The sequence below is a fragment of the Dermacentor variabilis genome, chromosome 8 (genome assembly GCF_050947875.1).
Source record: "Dermacentor variabilis isolate Ectoservices chromosome 8, ASM5094787v1, whole genome shotgun sequence".
NCBI classification, from domain to species: Eukaryota; Metazoa; Arthropoda; class Arachnida; order Ixodida; family Ixodidae; genus Dermacentor; species Dermacentor variabilis.
Window position 1 is genome coordinate 79,929,140 of NC_134575.1, and position 24,158 is coordinate 79,953,297.

Sequence of the window (24,158 nt, forward strand, 5' to 3'; positions counted from 1 at the left end):
CATGCGTCCTTCACATTTTGCACACTGCTTTCATGGTGTTATTTACAAAGAAAGGATACTAGCATGCCTTGCTTAACATTCTTCTAAATGTAGGGCCTTTAATTTCCTACCATATGTGCGCCTTGCGGTGTACTCGCTTACCATGATATAACAATTTTTGAAATCGTCGTATCAGTGATAATAAGTTTCTTCAGTACTATGCATTTATTTCTTTATGATCTCCATGCCTTATGCGCCATGCCTCTTGCGCAATAACACTGTTGCACTTTAGGATTTGCCATTAGGATACGTAAGCAAACCACAGAGTGCTGCATAGCTCTCGAAAGCAGCCAGATGAGGAAGCCTTCAGCTGCGAACCTATATATATCTATAATGTTTATTCTAAGGGCAATAAACTCTAGGATATTAATTATTTTACCATAATCTCTCTCCACCAGCTGAGCAGAGCATTCGATACCAACGCTCATTTCGTAAGTATTCATTAAACGTTACTGTGGTTCAGTGGCTACGAGGTTGTTCGTACCCAGCACGAGGTCACGGGTTCGAATGGCTCCAAGAGCCGCAGGAACCAATGATTCATTACATCAGAGTGCATTCATCATTCTGCGCTTCCATCGCCTGAACTCTGAAATAGACGCGTACCCTAAAATGACGTAGACTTGCTGATTAGTGCTACTGACTAGTAACTCTTATCGGCGATGATAGTACAGTCGACCGCAATGGTTTCTATAACACGAAACTCCAGGAATATAAAAGTGTTTTGATGACTTAGACATCCATTTTGGAATTCGCGTAGAGATGACGTGGTCATAAGGGGCATGACCTACTACTTATTTCCGCTCCCGAGAGAAAGCGTTAGCGGTCACTTGATTACCTCTCTGAGAATTAGTGTGTACAAAACATTCTGGTTGGGGGTGATACTTAACGTAGGGAGCGAACTTCATATGAGAAAGGTGGGAATAAAAAGGCGGCATACGCAACATAGTATTGAATGGCGATCTTATGAACTGTGAGAAAAGAGATATTCCAAGGATATGGTTCACATATTTGCGTAAAGGTTGAACTGAATTGGCTTCAGAAATAAGGTGCTGGAAAAGCGCAGAGCAGCATAAAACCTCGGAGGCGAGATAAGGCTGTTTCACGACGTCATATTTTTTATCCCATACCATTGTGTTGGCACAACGTAGCTGCAATGCGGACTACGTCATCAGGTAACACTCACTCACCCATACCTTTGTGAAGCAGGCACAATTTGGTTGTGCTCATCGTCTGATCAATGAGTACAGAACGTTAAAAGCGTTATTATCCATTCTAATTTTTGCAGGACCAATACGAGGTGTACTGCCTGGTAAGTGCCAGCAAACATTACTTTTAAGGCGTAGGCATTGTTTCGCGAACTCCCCAGCTCATTCACGCGAAAAGACTCGTATCTGCACAAAAATGCGTAATTTCCAGACATTTATTTCGTATGATAGTGTAACTTGAGCGGATTCGTAACTTTTTAGTGATAAGAAAAAAATATTAAGCAAAAAAATAAAGAAAAAGAGAATACCTATCGCGATACATGGGGTTCCTTAGAAAATGCATGGGGAAGCTTGTAGTAGTGCTGGGCCAACTGAAATTTGGGGTGGGACCAAGTTGAATCTTGGAGGTGGATCAAATGAAATTTGGCGGTTTGGCCCAATTGATATTTAGGTGTTGACCAGCTCGAGCTTTTAGGCTTTCCCAATGTCGAATGAAACGCTCCTGAGAATTCTTCGAGCCACGAACACCTCGCGGGCAAGCGACCGCGTTCAGACGCTTGGCGCGTTTTCATTGGGTCTACCAGAGAGCAGTCAGAACGCAAGCGAGAGCTTGCCAGGACAAGGAATGCGCGCATAACATAGGCTTGCGAGAGCTACAGCGAGTGTGGCATGGCGTCGCGGTGATGCGCTCTTCCCTGCTACAGAAATTCTGAGAAATGTCTGCTTACGCCTAAGCATTATTTCTGCCGGAAAGGCCATGGGTAGACGCGCATAAGCTAGGAAAAGCAAGTACGCAAAACTAAGCAAAACTGAAACCACCGCCGAGCCAAAGAATGCTTACGCATTAGAAGAGAATTCTCAGAATTTCTGTCGCTTATTTTTATCAGCTTTCGCGACCCGCCTAAAGGAAATGCAATGGGAACTGCAGCAATACAAAAGTACCAGTACCGGCAGTTTGTCAAAAGGATAATGCGAATGTGAGGCTCAGTATTCGCTCTGAATCTGCACGATGGAATTTCTGTTGGATGAGCTGTACTGCCGCCAAGGAAATAAAAACGTACGGTATGCTCACAAGACAACGCTGGAGAGCTTCAGCAGCTCGCAGCTCCATTCAGAGCCTTTCCAATATCTTTTCAGCGCTGTGGAATAGAAGCACAATAAGCCTGATCTAAAAATTGGGTCGTCAGTCTCAAAACGTTACTTTATTCCTTGGACCAGAAAAGGTATCAATTTGCTTTGTCTTGGTGAGCGACCTTTATCTGGTGAGAGGGCCTTCCGTATAATCATTGATATTATTAAATGATGAGTATCTAGGAGCAGACGCCGAGCTTAGTCTGCAAAGGCGTGTGAAAACTAATCTGTAGACGCTTGTACCTCTTTGAGTACCTCCGCTGCACAGTAAAATATTACTTTCTTATCTGCGCATTCATGCTCCCGTCACCAATGCGGTACTTGTTGCAACCGGCCAGGAGATGATGAGATGTACCAGCTTATCATCGGACATGGCCTGGCACCACCGCAGCAGTACATTGTGGTCGGACCGAACGTCGCCAGTGAATCTTCCATCACAGGTAGCAAGGCCGTCAACAGTGAGTAAACACTGCATAGAGGGCCTCGCTGAGTGTTATGAATGTTATGCAGTTGTGTTTTGGGCAAGCTGACAGATCGGACGTTTCAAACAATAGGACCGTGAGGTCGTAATGGCCAGTTTCGTTGCGCACATTTGGCGACATAGCAGCGGTCCCGTCGTACGCGTGATGCTCCTCCTCAATTCGTTTATTCAAGCTACACCATCCTTCATGCGAGTGGTAGTACCATTTTTCTGTGCTTTTATGATTACACAAAATATTCACCTTTCTACTGTGATTCTAATCATTGCAACATCCAGAAATGATCACATTCATATCATCAATGAACAAATTGTCTATACAGTATGACCAATACCTGTGCATGATGTTATTACATTACAAAAGCATGCGTTACTTTGCGTTTTGGCAAGGGCGCTAAACCCATCACTGCGTTGCCATAGAGTCGAAAGAGGCGCACTGAATTATACAGCCATAGATAAATTACTAATAATTGAAACTGTTTGGCGCAGCAGTGGCTGAGGAGAGACGTGTCAAAGCAAAATAATCGCGACCTACACAACAGCGTATTGTTAACTGCTGTGTGCATCATTACCTCCCGCCCCCCTTTCTTTTTCTAGCGTTTGTGCTCCGCAAGTGATTCACTAAAACATTGCTTGAACGTAACTGTGGCCAAGCCTCACTTGCATTGCTCCAGAGCCTGTCGATAAAGGAGACACACCCGTAAACGGCCACTCAAGGCTACAGCGCACCTATCAGCCGGTCCCATAGAGGAGCCCTTGTAGTTTTTTTTGTCCCTCATTATGTCTACAGATGGAGACGGATCATTGCAGAACCCAGACCATTAGAATGGAACTTCGTCGTCCTCATCATCATCATCATTATCATCAGCCTATTCATGTCCACTGCAGGACGAAAGCCCCTCCCTACGATCTCCAATTACCCTCGTCCTGCGCCAACCGATTCCAACTTGCACCTGCAAATTTCCTCATTTCGTCGCACCATCTAGACTTCTGCCGTCGTCTACTGCACTTCCCTGCTCTTGGTATCCATTCTGTCACCCTAATGGTCCAACGGTTATCTAGTCTGCGCATTACATGACCTGCCCAGCGCCATCCTTTTCTCCTAATGTCTAATAAGATATCGTCTATACCCGCTTGCTCTCTGATCCGAACCGCTCGTTTTCCGTCTCTTAAAGTTATGCCTAGCATTTTTTGTTCCATCGCTCTTTGCGCGGCCCTTAACTTCTTCTCAAGTTTCGTTGTCAGCCTCCAAGTCTCTGCGCCGTATGTCAGCACCCGTAAAATGCACTGATTGTGCACTTTCCTTTTTAATGATAACGGTAAGTTCCCATTCAGGAGCTCATGATGTCTGCCGTATGCGATACAACCCATTTTTATTCTTCTGTGAATTTCCTATGATTAGTTGACCTACGTAAACGTACTCTTCCACAGACTCTAGAGGTTGACATGCGATCTTGAACTCTTGTTCCCTTGCCAGGTTATTTATTATTATCTTTGTCTTCTGCATATTAATCTTCAGTGCCACTCTTACACTCTCCCTGTTAAGGTCCTCAATCATTTGTTGTAACTCGTCTTCATTGTTGCTGAATAGGACAATGTCATCGGCAAACCGAAGGTTGTTGAGGTATTCGCCGTCGATCTTTACTCCTAAGCCTTCCCAGTTTAATAGCTTGAATACTTCTAGCGCGTAGTGAATAGCATTGGAGAGATTTTGTCTTCTTGCCTGACCCCTTTCTTTATAGGTATCTTTCTACTTTTCTTTTGCAGAAATCAGGTGGCTGTGGAATTTTTGTAGATATTTTCCACGGTATTTGCGTAAGCGGTCTGTACTCCTTGATTATGCAGTGCCTCCATGACTGCTGGTATCGCTACTGAATCAAATGCTTTTTCGTAATCTATGACATACATATAGCGAGGCTTATTGTACTCTGCATATTTCTCGATAACTTGGTTAATGATATGGATGTGATCCATCGTAGAGTAGCCTTTCCTGAATCCCGCCTGTTCCCTTGGTTGACTAAAGTCCAGTGTTGCCCTTATTCTATCAAAGATTATCTTGGTAAATATTTTATACAATATTGGGAGTAAGCTAATGGGCCTATAATTGTTTAGTTCTTTAACGTCGCCCTTTTTGTGGATTAGTATAATGTTTGCATTCTTCCAGTTTTCTGGGACACTAGCAGTCGACAGACACTTCGTATGGAGGGCCGCCAGTTTTCCTAGCATTATGACTCCCCCGTCTTTGATTAAATCGACTGTTATTCCATCCTCTCTTGCCGCATTTCCCCGTTTCTTCCCTTGCAAGGTCTTTTTGACCACATCTCTAGATATAGGAGGAGTTTCTGTATACTGTTCATTATTGTTTTGAATAGAGTGCTCCTGAATCCTCTGGGTACTGTAAAGGTCAGTATAGAAGTCTTCCGCTGTTGTTATTATACCTTCGAGATTACTGATGATGTTGCCCTGCTTATCTTTCAGTGCACAAATCTTAGTTTGTCCTATGCCAAGTTTCCTTCTCGCTGATTTCAGGCTGCGTCTATTTTAACGGCTTCTTCAGTCTTTCTCATGTTATAATTTCTAATATCACTTAGTTTCGCTTTGTTGATCTGTTTTGACAGTTCCGCGAATTCTATCTTATCTCTTGAGTTGGACACTTCCATTGTTTGTCGTTTATTAGGTCCTTTGTTACATGGGAGAGCTTGCCTACTGGTTGCCTTGGTGCCTTGCCTCTCACTTCAGCTGTTGCCTCTGAAGCCAGCTTCGTTACAGTTTCATTCATTACCCCTATGCAATCATCATAATCATCTCTCTTTTCTAAGCCTGAATATTTGTTTGCAAGTACCAGCCTAAATTTGCTTGTATTTACCCTTACTGCCTCTAAGTGGACCTGTTTTTCTGCACCAATTTAACTCTTTCTTTCCTAAAATTGAGGTGAATCCTAGCCCTCACTAACCTATAATCGCTGCACTTTACCCTACCTACCACTTCTACATCCTGCACTATGCTGGGATCAGCGGAAAGTATGAAGTCAATTTCCCCTCTTGTTACACCATTAGGGCTTTTCCAGGTCTATTTTCTGTTGCTACGTTTACAGAAAAATGTGTTCATTATTCTCAGTTTATTCCTTTCTGCGAATTCTACCAGCATCTCTCCTCTAGCGTTTCTAGAATCGACACCGTAGTTGGCAATTGCCTGTTCACTCGCCTGCTTTCTCCCCACTTTTGCATTGAAGTCCCCCCTTACTACTGTATACCGCGTTTGCACTTTTCTCGTCGCTAATTCAACATCTTCATGAAACTGATCTACTTCCTCATCGTCGTGGCTGGATGTTGGAGCGTAGACTTGTACTACCTTTAATCTATACTTCTTATTGAGCTTGATTACGACTACTGCTACCCTCTCGTTGATGCTGTAGAGTTCGTCAATGTTGCCCGCTATGTCTTTATGGATTAGGAATCCTACCGCGTATTGCTTCCCATCCGGGAGACCTCTATAGCAGAGGACGTGGCCTTTATTCAACAATGTGCAAGTCTCACCCGTTCTTATAATCTCACTAAGACCGATAATATCCCAAACAATGTCTGATAGTTCTTCGAAGAGTCCTGCTAAGCTAGCGTCGCTCGGAAGGGTTCCGATGTTAAAGGTTGCAAGGGTCAGTTTCCACTGGCGGCCTGTCCGAAACGTACAGGAATGGAACGTACAGGCGAACGGAACGTACAGATGCATAAAAATGGTCACCAACATGTCCAGGACGCTCAAGTCTTTAGGAGCAGTTTACTGTTACCTATGTGAAGTACACGATGAGTGAGTTCTAGGAATGAAAATTTAGCGGTCTTAGACTTGCAGGATAACAGACAAACTTCATAGGTTGCGTAATGGTGCGAAACAGTGAGGAAACGCGAAATGACAGGTGTATAACTAACAGATGGAAGACGGCAGTATGACTGAGGGGGTCAGCGCTGATACCTGGTATTCTGGCCGCGATTTGGAGGAAGCAGTGGAAATAGAAAGTTCATGAATTCCCTACAGCCGGTAAACGGTGGTTTGTTAGATCAATAGTAAACAAAAATAATTTGAATCGTATCAGAAAATTAACATTCTACAATAGCGGCACCCCATTGAAACTTCCCGATTGCTCTCGCCATGGCGCAAGTGAGGCATAACCCCGCTACTAGTTGAATATTTATCGCTATACAGACACATTTCGTTTTAATAAAGCCAATAACTGGAGTAGGGCGAGTTTCAATGAGTGAGCAACGGCCCAAATACGAGAAAATAATACAAAATCCTTGATTCCACACTGACGTACTACCGCTGTGGTTTTGGTGTGATATTTCATGTGTTCAAATTTGACTTTCCTTTTATCTGTTAATAGCCAACGACATAGGTTGATATTAGTGAAGGTGTAGTTCTAAAAAATAGCTGAAACTAATTCAGTGTTTCTCGTTGGTGTGCCTTTTTGTTATGAAACACATACCCAGGGAATACAAAACATCACCGAGAGCGGTACCGTACTCGGTGCCATACTGAACGTATTCTGGATTTACAAGCTCACAACGTAGCCACCTGGCGCAAGGCTGGATTAATAGGAGATTCTTGGAAGGGACCCTCGCTCTACGGCGAACAGAGTATTGGCTGACGCCGATCTGTCTCCATGTGTAGAGCTATTGAGGAACGAAAGCACTACAAAGGCTCCTCTACGGAACCGAGTGGTAGGCCCGGTAAAACGCAGAATGGCCTTTAAATGCGTGTCTCTTACATCGACGGGCTACGATGGAGTACAAGTGAAGCTCGGCCACACGTACGTTGAAGAGGTGTTTCGCTGAAACGCGACAAGAGCACAAACCGCCGAAAAAAAAAAGAATGACGTGCGCAGCAGTGAACGGTGCCCTTTTGCATCCACGGCTACTTATTTAATACAGGCAACTGCACGTCCTGCGCTGACACCAAATGAAGTTTTATTTTTTATTAGTTCTGGCTGTTTAAACTTGGCGTCACCTAGGGACTGCGCCGATGGCATGTCGTTTGAACTGTACTGCCACCTTCGTCTGGCCTACTATTTCACGTACGATTTATTGCTCTATCGCTCGTTCTGCGGTCGCTAATTTGTTGCCATGTTTTGTGCTTTATGCTCCGAGTTACAGTCCCATATCTTAGTATTCCGAGAACTAAGTGGTCGCAGGCGTTACATTACTTTACTTTACTTTACTTATTGAAGAGTACATCTTCCAAGTTTAATGCCGAAACATGCGGTGCAAGTGCTTGAAATTTCCCGAAAAGGTTAACTCCTCCCCCCCCCCCCTAGAACATATGCTTGACTCCAAGGCAATATGAAACAGCTCCTTCCTAAAGAAAGCTATAAGCAAGCGAAAGTAAACATGTGCTTGTTGATTTGGCAATTGAGATTTGTGACATTATAACTCATATTAGCTTTTAGAAGCTCTGAAAATTGACCGAAATAGCTTAGCTAACCGTTGGCGGCAACGCACTTGTTTGCGTGTAAGCGATTTTGTTCATCATAGTTGAATTTCTCTGAACTTTTATATAAAAACAGCATTGGCGTGTTCATATTCAACGGTTAGAAGACCTAAATGCCTCATTTCTCATCAAACCTTAAGAAAAAGGGCAGATTCATTGGAAAGAGTTATGCCACCCTGCATCAAGGATGCGGTGAATCGCACTTACGAGTGCGAACCACATGAATATCCCCCAGTGCCTCTATAACTTTCTCAAGCGAAATCCAAATGGAAGATCTGGAGTAATTGACAGGAAGAATTTTGTGAAGGAATTACTGCTAAACTGCTAAATGATTCAGTTAGTTATGAACCGTGTTTAATATCTTGCATGTTGGTTCCCTAACGAACACAGCGCGGTTACTGGAAAACACCATTTTTGCTGACGAACCGAACTTTATCTCCGCAACGGAAAATATTGCAGTGCGAGGTTTTGCCCGATGGTTGTAATTTTTAAAACCTTTTACTGTAAGTAAAAAAAGAATGTTACCCTAAGCTGACACTTTTATTTAAATAATTGCTCCTTGCCAAATTACGCTTTTATTGAGATGTCAAGATTGAAAATTTATTTTGAAGGAAATTGCCTTCTCACTCTTTTCCTTTTAGATCAGTCAGAAACGCGCTTTTCAAACTATATTTGACCGAATTTTCAATGTACTACTTGTTATTGCGCTAGTTCTATTTCTATAACGCTCCTAAACGAAACTACTAAAAGGGATAAATAAATGTAACAGCTTACAAACACAACATTTCTCAATATTCTCTGATACAACTTCGCAAGCGTCAAGAGTAATGATATTGCGAAGCACCTGCAAAGTTTAAAGAAAGCTCATTCAGAGGAACGTGAGATAATTACAAAAAGCTTTGATGACCCTGAAGTGTTCCCCTTAATAACATCGGCAAGCTGGAACGCAGCCTTGAGACTACTGGCTGCACACGCCACAGCTGACATTTATTAATTTAGAGGATTTTTGTTTGCCGACAGGGTGCAACATGACTTTCTCGAGCCTAAACAATTGTATCCTGCTTCTTCACTGCTTCAAATGGCTGGCTACGATTAGCAAGTGTCTCCGCCTTTGCCAAGCGCTGGATATCCGTATTCATCGGCCTAAATTTCGAAGGAATCCTATATTCCTAAACGCCTCAAGCAACAGGACACTGTGCGCGTGCAGAATTACGGCGAATTGCTGCACGTTCAAAGCAATATGTCGTTGAAAATGGTAAATTTGAAAAAAAAAGGGCTAAGATCGGGCCAGTGCATAAAGGTCACAGCAGCGCGCATTAAAGCATATACCCAAAGAAAAAGACACACGAAGCGGTTTTAAGTGATAAGAACGATTTTCGTAGGCTAATGCATGTACTACCTATCATTTCCACGCTCGCTGAACGGCCATGCTTCCAGCTCTCGTAAGCACTAGCGCGCGGGAGCCCTCTATTATTATTTTGCAGGAAACTCATGCGAAAACGACACGGACAGCAATGTCATTGCTTCTCATTTTTTGTCTCTATATGCGTTACGCTTCGCCGACTAGCCTAAATTTATGCTTGTTAAGTTGTATAGCCACTTATATCATTTTACTAGTAGTGGAGATGTTACACTAAGCACTATCGAGACCTTGGCTCAAGGATCAAGCTTCCATTGTTGAGGCAATGATAATTTTAGGCGTCTATTTTACTTGGACCCTTCGTCTTTCTGAACACCCGCCAGGCTGCAAAAATCAGCCCACCCACTCAGTTTCAGTGTTGCAAAAAGTCACAGCGTGTTTGAATTACTATCTAAAGAAACAAAGTATGCTGCCAGTATTTTCTTATTATTATATGCAATCTCGTATTACATTTTTTACAAGGTCTGTTTGCTTTTAATTGCTGCGAGGCAAAAAGCATTCGAGACTCCAGTTGTGTGCTTTTATTGCCGCTTGTGTCGTTAAATTCTCCTGACTGTCTTACCCGCACAATTTATTGCTAGTGATAAGTGCACTTCAGTATGTTTGTCGACGTAATTATGCGAAATGGCGCAGCAAGCATAGAGCTAACCGCCGGTGCTTCATATTAAACCACAAGCACTGCCTGTCACCACTGCGCGATATGGTACAGGGTTCGTACAGAACATTCGATGCAAAATTGAAGGACAATTCAAGGGTTTCCAGGTCGCTAAAGACCAAAATTCCAGCAGAATGAAACACACTTCTGTCAGACATATAGACAAAAAATGTGAAAATCTCCTTCATAGCTTCAATTTTTTGTAGGTAAACAGCCACTGAATAGCAGACACCCTTCAAGGTCTTCAGGTAGCTTTTTAAATTCGACTTTACCATTTTAACAATGTGAATTGATTTGTGGCACATCACACACTTTTCCTAATCCGGGTTAGAAGTGTCCAACTTGCCCAAAATATACTCGTCACGTTCAAGCGAAATGGCCGAAACTTAGTTTCCTCCAGGCATTTTTCGATCGCAGTCCTCAGAAACGGCGCTGTGATGGCTGCAATGTTTGCAAACTATGTAGAATAACAACAAATTTGGTTGTACGGCGTGGTCGCTTGATCAGGTTTCATCTGACACTACTGTGACTATGGCGATTCAAGCAAGTCCGTCGCCAATGGCTCTGGAGATCCTATACAGCAATAGCTTAGGAAACTCTCCAAAGTGAACATATAGGCGCTTTTCGTGGATCAATTTGCACCGGGGGAACGATGAATTACGTTGCACTTTCGGTGGCACGCCGCCCATTGCCTCAGCTCAAGCGCACGAATACAAAACCACTACAAGTTCTGCCCTGCTTGTGTGGTGCCATCAGCTGTCGGAAATGCAACTTGGTCTTAGCTAACGTTCTGTGTTCCATGCATGCTGCAAAATGTGGAGCGGTAAACCGAAGAGGTGTGCTGTAATTAGCTGTAGAGGTCGTGACTGGCATACTAGGGAAGTTAATGAATCTGTGCGACCAAGTGCGCGTACCTCTGCTGCTTAAGGCACTGCCTTTGTTGCCGGCCCTCCGTGGCGCACCGCTTCCTCCTACAGTATAAATAAAATTCACTGATCCGGCAGCGTTGTATCGCGAACCTCCATAGAAATTACTTGAACCACGGAACGTGGGCAAGAGTGAGTACCGATCGCTGCGTATTGACAAACAGAATAGAGCCTCTTGCTGGCACAGTACTTTCTCGCACGTTATCCTACACTCATGTGCCCCAACTCACACGCAAAACGTTCGGCTACTCATCGCCAACGTATCAAGAATAAGCGAATGGTTACATAATTACATCAATTCCCTGAAGCATGGGTGACTGCGATCACACCGACAGCGCACGAATGTTGGAAACTTAACGCTTTGTGACGTTCTACCGAGAAAGCACGGAACTAGCGATAATGTGAACTTGCTACAAGTTTTTACAGTGTCAAGAACGTGTGCATTCCAACTCCCTTGTGTGCAGCTAGAACAAATATATTGCAATCAGGCACACCCTCGAGTGATTAGTCAGAAAATAAACAATTGGATAGTGCCCAGACGGAAGAATCTTACTGAATCAGAAACATGACAAGCCGCTGTTTCAAAGTCATGGGAAATAAAGAACGAAGAGCAAAACACAATGATCCTGATTTACTTGATACGCCATAAGTTTCGACAGCATGAAATACATTGCTATTGCCGCGTTTAGTACAAGTGCGGTATACGATGCTCGCGCAGTTTGGAAAAACCGTAATGAGCTTTCAAGCTATGGCCACAGCTTCGTGTCACCATTCACGATATGCGCCGAAATAGAGCCGTTTCGCGAGCTGCAGCCGGCGTCATATGCATCCATTGTAAACGCGGAAGCAACAAAGCCAGCTGAGGCAAGCAATGAACGCGTCACCACGTGTGCTAGAGCGCAGGCACCTATGTGATCTCTGCGAAAGGGTGCATGTGATTGCGTCCCGATAAACACGACACAGGGCCGATGCGCAGTTCTTTGAATGTTCAGAAGTCGCCCCAAACCCAATGCTGAAGGTGGGAAGTGTAGTAATTGTGGGGATTGTAGGGCCCTTGAATTTGTTTAGTTATTTTCGTTTCAAATTGAGGGGTTTCCTAATAACACAAGGAGGTGTACGAACCCTGATAATTATAACCATACGTTGTAACGGTCGCTGTGTAACTGCAGGGCAACTATGTGAAGGTTGGGTTGGTTATGTAAATATGCAGCTCACGACATGCAAGCAATGCCTATACTATACGGATAGTTTTGTTTTACGGAAATTTAGAACTTCCTAAACCGATGGGAAGCGTGGCGATGTTATGGAAACAATATTGCGGAGCAGTCACTGCAAAACGCTTCATAACTTGTTTTCTGTTCGAGCGATTTCTCTGCCATTGCTTGCGTTTGTAAAACTCCAATCGAATTGTTTACCGATGAAGCATTTCATCGCAATACAGACTTTGGCATTAGTGAATCTGTAATCATTAAATTAAACGCACTTTGAGGACTGGTCCTCAAGTTATCCTCAAGGAAGTTGCCCGTGTTACGGCGATATGAAACATACGCAGGGTGCTGGCATGTTCGTTTGTAATTGATGGAGGTGTGGGAGTAGAATAGAATATGTTTTCAGTGATTCATATTGAGACTCAAGACTTTTTAATCATGGTGTATTTTCGAGTTTCTTATGCCTATCCTGGTAAATATACTGATGGGACTGTATATTTCTACCTTACTTGAGCCTGTCTGCGACTTATCAAATACTTAGGAAAAGCGCCCATAAAGAGTGTGTCCTACTTCGCGCACGGACTACATATCTTATTTCTTTGCGGTGAGCAAGTAATGAGAAACTGCGTTTTTTTTTTCTAGCGATGACACAAATAAGCTATATGCGAAACAGCCTAGTTGTACTGCTGTTTCTAAAATCAACTTGTTTTCTTCTTATTCCTAGATCCCAACACCATTGAGTAAGTATAAAGAACATTTCTTTTCATCATTATCGTTATCATGCTCGTCATCGTATTTCCATGTCGACTGCATGACAAAGGCCTTGGTTAGCAATCTCTACTACGGTTTTCTTGCTCTAGCTGATTCGAAGTTGTGCCGTGCAGATTTCTTAATTTCACCCCATTCTGTGCCGTCCTCCACTGCTCTTCCCTTCCTGTGGAACCCATTCTGTAACTCTAATAGACAACCGTTTAGTTACAGAACGCAATCCGTAGCCTGCGCCATTTCTTATCACTAAGAAATAAAACAGACATGACGCATTGCCCCTCATCTTGCGCAGCCACACCAAAACATTATAACCATTCATCAGCGTTTGCGACTGTTCACAATGGTACTTTTCTTCCAACGTGTGAATGCGAGCAGAGTATACTAGCAGAAACATAAGCCAGAATAATACAATGCGGACAATCCTGCGGACCAGATCATATCTCTTCGCGTCTGGTTAGCGCTCTGATCGAACGAGTCGCATTTAATATAGGCAGCTACGGGCAGATGGAACATAAAGCTATTTCAATCTGTTTCTATTCTATGTCTCTGGTTAGGCCTCCCCAAATGGTAAAAAAAAATTTCAGCCACAGCCACCCGGGCGAAATATTTCATGACACCCGGCGAAGGGCCCGGGTGTCACGCAACGTCACGTGCACGACCAAATACTCCGAATATCACGTCTAGGCAATGATTACGCCCTATTAGGTGGAACAAAATAAAAAAAGTTATTTCCGATTGTATGCATTTTTCATCGTTAGTCCATTGCAATTGGTCAAAATTTTTCGGGCTACGCCCACTTCGCCTGTCTTTCACACGACGTCACGAAACCGCGAAAGGTCACCACGGCAAACTGATGTGTGAACACTAAACATGCATCGTTATACCCTAGCCAACCTAAACTTTTTTTTAATATTCAGACACTGCGCCGTTCAGAAAGAGGCAAAAGCTTGCTGCCTGCCAATCGCTCTGGCATTGGCTACTCGAAGCAAAGGGCAAGAATGAATTTCTTCGCATATAATAAACATGTTATGAGTGGCAACGTAACGTTGTCATCCTTATCTCACACATAATTGACAACCAACCCCAAAGTCTTACTTGCTGAGCATTCGCTTTAGCAGCGTTTATGAGCCCAACGTCGCGATTTTTGACCAGCCACCGCAAGCTAAGCAAGAAGCAGCAAGCTAAGCGAGAAGAAACCGACCAATCACTGCTCCCGGCACCATCTCCTCCTCGTCCGGTTATGTACATTCACTGCGCTGGCTCGACTCCATCGAAATATTCTCCACTTCTACGCATTGGTAGCTTTTTGTCAGCCGGTTAGTTAAGAAAACGTGTCCAGGTTACCAGTGCTATTCGCTTTGAAACCAAGCAAAAATGACGTCCATAAATGAACAGAGTATTTGATTGGGCTCATCCAGCAACGCTGCGGTTCACCGCCCGATGTTTGCCTTGGAGGTCGCGCAAATTTCATGTCAGCGGATAGAAATGAAATCAGAAAAAATGTTTTGTGCGTGCATTCCACGCATTACAACAAGAAAAAGATGTGCTGCATCATTCTATACCGCAAGCAGAGTCTCCCCTGGGCACTATAATGAACTGCGAGAATTTCTCACATTTTGAGTGATGCGGTTAGCAGCAGTAATGCTATATGATGTTTGCAGGAGCCTCAAGGAGACAACGGTTATAATTTATCCTGCAATATATATAGTTGGTATTGTAGAATGACAAAATACGAGGAAACGAGGGGCTCAATTTTTTCGTGACCGTATGAAGTCCAAAAAGATGGGAGTCCTGAAAAGAATGTGTGAGGACATCAATGAACGTTTGTATGAACACACAACCTTATGTGAATGCGGCTCAAACTCGCGATAAAAGTCATGCTTATTTACTCGCAATCAGCCATACTTAGCTCATTTCATTACGCGCCCTATGCTTTTGGTTGCCTGCCCGAACCGAGGCTCAAACAAGATGGAGCCACTAGAGCTCTTTTCGGAGTTGTGGTGTGCTATAAAGGCTTTATATTATAGCAAGACAGACTTCTAGACTTGCTGAATAGGAGTGAAACGCGTACTATTGCCTTAATTCGCAGAGATTGCCTGCAATTGAACATGCTGCCGTGGTGCTTGTTGATCCTGATCTCGGCAGCTGTCGCCTTCGCGACAACTCTGTTGCTCTTCCTTTTCCTCGGTGAGTATAGTCATACTTAGGAGTCAAGCATTCTAGATGCGATTGATAGCGCTTGGCCAAATTGAAATGGATGTCGTCTTTCTTAAAAATGTTATTCATAGACGACATATTCTGCAGTGTGCATTTGTAATGACGACCGACCAAAACTTAACATTTCTGATATATATCCACAGAAAAAGAAACTTGGCTTATATTTCTTTTATTTGCTGTGACTGACATGGGCGAATGCTCGGTCACTTGCTTACTGCGCTGCTGAAATGACTGTTGTTGTTGATTGGGCTGTTACTCCTTGATATAGGGGGCATTCCGGTGACGTCACAAGCCGCCATTCGGTTGTCCCTTTCCTAGTAGCTGCTGCCTAGAAGCTGATTCGAATTAAGCGCAGCTTTTCGCCGAGCTGGCTGTAGAATACGGAGGCGTCGAGGATGTCAGTGAATACTAATGCTTTCACTCCTTTCCATTAAAAATTAGGCCATGAAACCAATTTCAACCTTAGCAACGGCCATTCTGCAGGTCTGCCAGTACAACTGCACCAGCACCAACAGGGGTGGCCATGATCTGCTCCTCAGGCTACTGATAGTACGAGGAGTAACGCGATGCGCAGTGCAAACACCAGCTGCGCTTTTGGCAGTAGAAAAGGGCGAGTACGTCGGGCAAAAGGATACGGAGGGAGGGAACGTAGGGGTGCGCGTTTTATTCCAGGAGGTTGTGTCCTGAAAGCCATCTGCGAGGGGGACACAGTCCTTCGCACACTGTGTTTTAACGCCTTAGTTCACGTTGATACGAAACGCGGCACCATAGTTACCTGTGGTTAAGTTAACCACCAATAACGTTACATACCATGTTGGGAGTTTCTATTAGTAAGGCCGAGAAGTTCTATTTAGATAACATTTTTCGTTTCACTAATCCCATTTTTAAATATTCGAGCTGCGTCGTGGTACTTATGCCAACTCAGAATCGCTGGATCGCATAGCATTGTGGAACGCACGCTTTTCCTTATTGAGAAGATCTTTTAAAGAGGTACTGAAGCAGACCGAGCGATGTTTGCAAGTAATGACACGTAATGACAGGTGTTTTTTTAATTAGATACTCAACTTTGCTCTCAACCGTAGACCAATTACACTGAACTGTTCGTTCAAGAAATTTAGAGAAGTAATAATCAATAAAACGCCAGAGTTCTTCGTTAAGAGAAACAATCGTTCTTGAATATTCCCGTATATGTCCTGGTTTCTAAGCAACAGGCTTGAGATTGCCCTGAAGTAGAAAGTTGACTAAAATTATGGGATTTTAATCGCCAAGACCCCTTCCTGATTATGGGGAACGCCGTAGTGGGGGACTCCGGAAATTTCGACCACCTAGGATTCTTTACGTGCACCTAAATCTAAGTACATGAGTGTTTTCGCATTTCGTCCCTATCGAAATGCGGCCACCGTGGCCGGGATTCGATCCCGCGACCTCGTGCTCAGCAGCGTAACACAACAGCCACTAAGAAACCACGGCGGGTAGAAAGTTGATGAAGCGGTTGTTAATTAAGCTGTGCAACATGCATAAAGGGGTATGAAGGTGGGGATAATTTGCCAGGACAAGGTCAAATATGGTAGCAGTTGACGAGGTAGTTCGTACAATTTCTGTTATTAGTTGAGGAAAATCAAGTTCATAACATAAAGTTGCAAACACAGCTACTGATGCCATTGTATTTGTTAGTGCTGGATGCATGCCAGACTACATTATATTCTGAAAATTTAAATGTCCCATTAGGAAGATTGCAGATTAAGGATATCTGACAAGAATGTTATTAAGTGTACCAGAAAGCTCAGAACAAAATCATTAAGGTGAAGTTAGTTGACCGGTATCAAGCAAAAGGGTTCATGTAACTATGACTGATGCAAATACATGCGCACACTAATCCCAAACTGCGCATAATAAGGATATGAAGACATGGGACGTTACGTGACAGAGCGATTATGACGCCACATCCTGTACTATCGCCGTGGTCACATGGGTAGAACTTAAGGTCCTTCTCACATCCTATTATTTCGGCGTTAGGCATCTGCACAGATAACGATGGTGCCATGAGTATATTTTCAGCATTGCATGCTGGGTAATCGAAGACAGGTCGCCGCGCTTGTTTTTTACACAACGAATGTTTGAAAAAGAAAAAAAAATTCGCTAGCAGAGACACTGGTTTACCGCGATTGTTTGGACGGAAACATATCATGACTACTAGATGCGGTTTCACGTGCTTGAATATATTAATCTGCATGAACATCAACTTGACAAACATTATGCCTTGAGGACACAGAAATACAGCAATTTTTTGTTACTATAAACCTTATTGTAGCGAACAGAAAAGGGCTGATGGCTAGCTTTCCCAAATTCTGTCATCTTCGTTTCGATAAGTGCGAGCAAATTGGAATAATCCTAACCATTCAAGATCTGTTTTTTTTTTCACCGCAAGACAGCCGTCGCTGAAGAGCAGATTTGGGCACCTTTTGTTCGTGCATTAGCATCATATCACAGCATATCTGTGCCAGGATGCGTCTGCATTACCTTGACAATAAGCTTGCAGTGTTTTCTGCTCAACGTTTAGAGTCAGTGCTTTCGAAGCGTTATTTTTTTGCTAGTAAGGACAACGTTTATTTATTACGTGTTTCTGTAAAATGATCTCATTTCCAGGTATATTCGATTCTGTCGGCATTTACGTGTATGGTATGAAGAACTTTATTGAGGTCCTGAGGGATCAGTCTGGGACTGATGCGGGCCGCTCCCACGTCGGTACAGAGAGGCCGAGCCCCTCTGCCATCACACGGGCCCTCTGGACAGCCCTGAGTTGGTCCGCTAGCACTTCACTGTGCAGCATTCGCTGCCACCACTGTTCACCTCGAGAACCATCACCGGCCAACGCCAAGCAGCGCCACAGCATGTGTTGTAAATCGAGCAAACCCCCACACTTACTACAATAGACTGAAACCCCGCAGTCCGGATTAATTTTATTCATGATGACCGGGTTAGGGTACGTCCGTGTCTGCAGAAGCCTTAACGTAACCGCCTGCGGCCTACTTAATTTAGGATGTGGCAACGGGAATGCCCTGCGCCCTAAGTAATAGTGCTTGGTGATTTCGTTGTAGGTTAACAGTTGGTCCCTGTACTCAGGAGCGGGAGATCCAGCCCCTTCAGGGAGTACACGGCACACTAATCCTCGTGCCTCCCTGTGCGCCACCTCGTTGAGGTTACGCGGGGCTCCCTCCACTGTCCCCATGTGCGCCGGGAACCAAGTAACGGTATGCGAAGTGATATCCCTACCCTGCAGCAGTCTGTTAGCCGGTTCCGCAACAAGTCCTCTCGAGAAGGCTGTAATCGCAGATCGCGAGTCGCTAAACACCAAAACTCTTCTAGAATCAAGTAGTGCTAGAGCAATAGCTACCTGTTCAGCAACCCCCGGGTCTTTGGTATAAATGGAAGCAGCATTTCTAACGCTCCCTTTGCCATCTACTACCACCACCGAATAAGCATTTTTACCATTAATCCATGCGGCGTCAACAAACGCAGACTCCTCCTCCTGATCCTTTGCCTCTCGCAACAAAGCCCTAGCTCTCGCGACCCGCCTCCCTACATTGTGCACGGGGTGCACATTTCGCGGAAATGGACGAACCATGATATTTGCCCTAAGGTTCACGTTCAACTCGTGTAGAGGCGCCCTATCGTGCGACACAGCCACCGATTCTTCAATTGACTGTAATATATACCTACCCGCTGGTGTACCTAGCAACCGCTCCCTCTGTGCGGTACGTTGAGCCTCAGCAATTTCATCTAAAGTATTATGCAAACCCAGTTGTAACAACATATCGTTTGACGTAGTCATAGGCAGACCAAGCGCAGCCTTGATGGCTTTTCTGATTAATGCTTCCAATTTATTTTTCTCCCCCCTATTCCAATTTAGCATAGCTGCCACATACGAGAAATGACACATAATAAATGCGTGAACTAAGCGCATCGCACCTTCTTCTCCTAAACCCCTATGCCTATTAGAGATCCGTCTTATAAGTCTTATGGCCTCCTCCGTTTTCTTGGTAATACGCTGAATGGTTCTAATGTTCGATCCGTTCGCTTCAAGTACAAAACCCAGGACCCTGATTGCTTCAACTTTGGGTATCACCGACCCTTCCCTAGTATGAATTCTAATGCAAGGCTCAACTTCCGGTACCCAACCCCTCGGCCTACGACCTAGCTTCTTAGATTTGAAGATCAACAACTCCGACTTTTTAGTGGAGCACTTGAGCCCCATGAGACCCAGGTACTCTTCCGTAAGCGTTACCACCTGCTGCAGCCTAGCCTCAAGCTCTCCATCACTACCACCGACACTCCATATAGTAATGTCATCCGCGTAGATAGAATAGCCAATATCCTGGACAGTGTCCAGTCTATTAGCCAACTTCGACATCGCCAGATCGAATAACATAGGCGAGAGTACGGATCCCTGCGGAGTACCACAGCAACCCAATTTAACGACTTCCGATTTTATCTCCCCAAACCTGAGACATGTCTTTCTATCCATAAGGAAAGCCTTGACAAAATTGAAAAGCCGCTGCCCCATATTCAAGTCCGATAGCACCCGTAGAATGAAAGAATGTCGGATTTTATCGAAAGCTTTTTCCACATCAAGTCCAATTAGTGCCTTAGTATCCCTTGTTCGCCGGTCAAGGATCTGATGCTTAATCCTGATCATAGCATCCTGAGTCGAGAGGCCGGGCCGAAATCCTATCATCGAATGCGGAAAGACCCCATTGCCCTCAACATAACGCGTTAGCCTATTTAAAATGGCATGCTCAGCGACTTTTCCCAAACACGACGTCAGGGAAATAGGTCTGAGATTATCAAGTCCTATGGCCTTGCCCGGTTTGGGTATCAGAACAGGAGTTGCCAGTTTCCACTCTTCCGGGAAAGAGCCTTCCTTCCATAGGCAATTGATCTGCCGCGTAAGGAACTCAATTGACCCATCGTCTAAATTCCGTAGCATTTTATTCGTAATGCCATCCGGCCCTGATGCCGATCGACCATTAAGATTCTGCAGCGCCATCCTGATATCACTTTCAGTAAATTCCGCGTCCATAGCTGCATTTTCGTCTCCACTATATTCCAAAACCACATCAGGTGTATCGTGCCAGGTCTCCAAAGGAAGGTATCTCTGAGCCAAATCCTTTAGCAACTCCTGTTCCGTGGAGTCCCGACACGCCTGATGGACCAGCTTACCTATCACAGTCCTCTGATTAGACTTAGTGTTTGTCTCATCTAGTAAATGTCTGAGCAAACTCCATGCGCCTCCCCTCTTAATGCGACCATCAATAGAATTGCACACTTCATCCCATTGCTGCTTGCACAGTACCCGACAATGGTCTTCAATTTCCTGATTAACCACTGCTATACGCTTTCTTAGCCTTCTATTTAATCTCTGACCCTTCCATCTCGCTAACATCGACTGCTTTGCTTCCAACAAATGTGCCAGGCGACTATCCATGTGTTCCGTGTCAATATCGGTCTGAACCTCTTTAGTGGACGCCTCAACGTCACTTTTAAGCTGACTAATCCACTGTTGCAAGGTCAACTCATTTCCTTCATCATCGATTCTCTGCGCTCTTCTTTTCCTAAATGCATCCCAGTCAACCATCCTGAATGTGCGCTCCTTTTTATTAGCCACTGCCAAAGTAATCATAAGTATGTAATGATCGCTACCAAAATCTTTATTAGAATTGGACCAGGACGAATCCACCACCCCCCGAACAAAAGTGAGATCAGGTGTCGAATCTCTACATGTCGACGTGCCACATCTGGTGGGATACGAGGGGTCTGTAATCAGAGTTAAATTCAAGTCTAGTGCCTGCTGCCATAGTCTCTCCCCCTTAATAGTGCTATAAACATACTTCCACACATGATATGGTGCATTGAAGTCCCCTCCAATAAGCAACGGTGCATCCTTAGCCAGATTGGTTGCCTTGGTCAAGAGAGATTTGAAACTCTGCTTCGTGTCCCGGGGGCTACTGTACAGGTTAAGCAGGTAAACGCTCCTCTGACATGACCTTTGCCGACCTAAGATTACTTCCACCATAATATATTCAATCTTGCAATCTGCCATGTGAAGATCATGTCTAATGTATGCCAACCTCCTATTAATGAGAGTAGCGAGTCCTCTGCCCTGTTCATTATCCTTAACTTCCGCTTTGAAATTCGTTAAGGTCACGTTAGACGTCAGTGTTTCCTGTAACATGATAACTTGAGGCTTGACACCATGCGTTCTAACAAACTGCTGCAGAGACGCCTTCTTATGATTGAACCCCCTACAATTCCACTGCCAAATACTAAATGAACTATTTAATAGAGCCATCTTGACCACGGAAATTTGGTGAACTATTTTTGAGCTCAAGTCCACTCGGCGACTTACCCTGCTGGGCGAGCGGCCGAGTGCACACCCGCTCCATAACAGGGACCACTGTCTCGTTTAGATATATTTCAATTTTGCCTAATCTCTGATCCGTGATATTTTCCCGTTCTTCTATCCGCTCCAGTCTACTAATGATCTGATTTACACTTTCTTGCAATGTCGCCATCATTGCTTTAAGCTCGGAACCGACTTTACCGTGAATCCGGACGGTCGAGGATAAGGCCCTCTTTTTCGGAGCAGGCGTCTCTTCGTCCGCCATGTTCTGTTCTGCGACCTCCACAGACCTTGGTACCTCAACCGAGTCATCATGTTTCCCAGTCTGTCTTAAGCTATCGTTGTTACCGGAAGGTAAGCCGTTCCTAAGTACAGCTATCTCTTTGATAAGCCCGTCAATGGCTGCTTTTAAACTACGATTCTCTCTCTCCAATTGCGCAATCCTATCCCTATCCTTATTACCATCCACATGCTCCTGGCGCTGCTCGGGCGCTCGGCCGGCGCTAATGCCACCCTTGACCTTGTCAGCCCATGTGGTCTGGCTCCCAGCTGCGCCGCCGTCGCCACCAGCTGCAGGAAAGCGCACCCGCGCCTCCATAGAAACGGATCGGCTTTTGGTCGTACGAGTCCCAGAAGATGGCCGCTGCCTCGACCTGGAGCGGCTCCTAGAGCGCGAGCGTCCCTTAGAGCGTTGGCGGGCGCTCACCAGCTGCACCATCTCGGCTGCCTCTTGTTCCACCGTTAGCTCCGCCCTGGCTAGAACAGATGTTCTAGAACGTGTAGAACAGATGTTCTTTTCTTTGTGCACGCTATCAGATACTTCCTGCTTATGTAAACACGCACTTGCATGAATGATGATTTCGATTACCCCACTGTGGTTGCTTAGTAGCTATGGTATTTGGCTGCTGAGCACGAGGTCGTGGGATCGAATCCCGGCCACGGCGGCAGCATTTAGATGGGGTGAAATGTGAAAACACTCGGATACATAGATTTAGGTGAACGTTAATGAACCCAAGGTGGTCCCAATTTACGGAGTCCCCCACTACGGCGTGCCTTATAATCAGATCGTGGGTTTGCTACGCAAAAGCCCATTACTTAAGGTAAATTTATCCACTTGCATTCTTCCCCCCTTCTCTCTGGTAGAATCCATTAGCAATTACGGGTTCTAAAACTGCGAATAAGCGCTTTTATTCTGAATGCGCACTACAACCTTTCTGAGTATACTATATATATACTGTTTTCGTGGGGAAAAAAAAACGAGCTACGCTACGGTGTAGTGATGAATGATCACTGAAGGATTTGTCAGCTGTTTCATAGACATCGATTAAAGATACACTTGTGGTAAACTACTTGTTGTAAAACTGACCAGAGCGCTGAAAGATATTTTCACAGAACTGGCTGCGTGGTCGCAATCAGCAGCGATCTAAACCTACCTCTCGCTTCACACGCAGATTCTGACAAAATGGAGACCACGAAAGTGCTCGAATCACAGGAGAGCTTCTTCTTTGCCTCCCAGATGACGCCATCGCCGGGCCCGTATATATCCACCTGGATTACGGCTGTGCGGAACAGTTCAGCTGCTTAAGCCACGATTTGAGCATCCTTAGTTTTCTTTAGATTGTTTCCGGGGGGGGGGCGTGTTTTTACGTGGACTATTTACGACTTCACTTTTTCTCTGTCATTAAAACATCACAATGTACAACATAGATGTGTAGGCCTTACCTATTATCGCCCGAGAGCAATTGTCTTGATACTGGTATTGGAGCATCTTTCACGTGCCTTCGTTTGTATTAAATTTAAACCATGGCATTGTGTCCTCCCTATTAAAATATCATGAGCCATCCCACTCTGTGAAGGTGGTTGATAAGCGAAGCTGCTTAGCACACGACACGGAGGTGGCACATAATTTTGAAGAAAGGTACGGACTCTTTTATTGTCTTGATGGGTGGCCATTGTGACGAAAGGTACGCACACTCATTTGGTGTTTGTCTTGATTAGTCGTCAATATTTCACTCTCAACTGCAATTAGACTGTTTGATAACGTCAAATCGATGCACGTACGCCGCAAGGTGGTCGGTTGGGCCGGAATAGTGTGGCATCGCAAGGGATACATCTACAACACGGAACACATAAGCCGCTCCCTTTTCGGTACCGACGCATCCACATTGTAATCATCGACAAGGATAAAAGGGGTAGTGTCATCGCAGCTGATTCACGCAAAGTACCCATCAAC

The 24,158-nt window shown here is 44.6% G+C and overlaps 1 protein-coding gene across 2 annotated transcripts in view; it reads left to right on the forward strand.

Annotated features, from left to right (window-relative positions):
• LOC142591130 (uncharacterized) overlaps nucleotides 1-23,522 on the forward strand; it is a 28,055-nt gene extending 4,533 nt beyond the window's left edge. Inside the window, exons 3-8 of one of the 2 annotated variants that reach the window (XM_075703509.1) lie at nucleotides 438-470; nucleotides 1,325-1,348; nucleotides 2,714-2,833; nucleotides 13,265-13,280; nucleotides 15,398-15,495; nucleotides 23,377-23,522. In XM_075703509.1, the coding sequence (XP_075559624.1) occupies nucleotides 438-470; nucleotides 1,325-1,348; nucleotides 2,714-2,833; nucleotides 13,265-13,280; nucleotides 15,398-15,495; nucleotides 23,377-23,510 (425 nt within the window). In that variant the 3' untranslated portion in view covers nucleotides 23,511-23,522. The remainder of the gene's footprint in view (nucleotides 1-437; nucleotides 471-1,324; nucleotides 1,349-2,713; nucleotides 2,834-13,264; nucleotides 13,281-15,397; nucleotides 15,496-23,376) is intronic. The other variant, XM_075703510.1, reaches the window with a different exon arrangement.
• The last annotated feature ends 636 nt before the right edge of the window (nucleotides 23,523-24,158 follow it).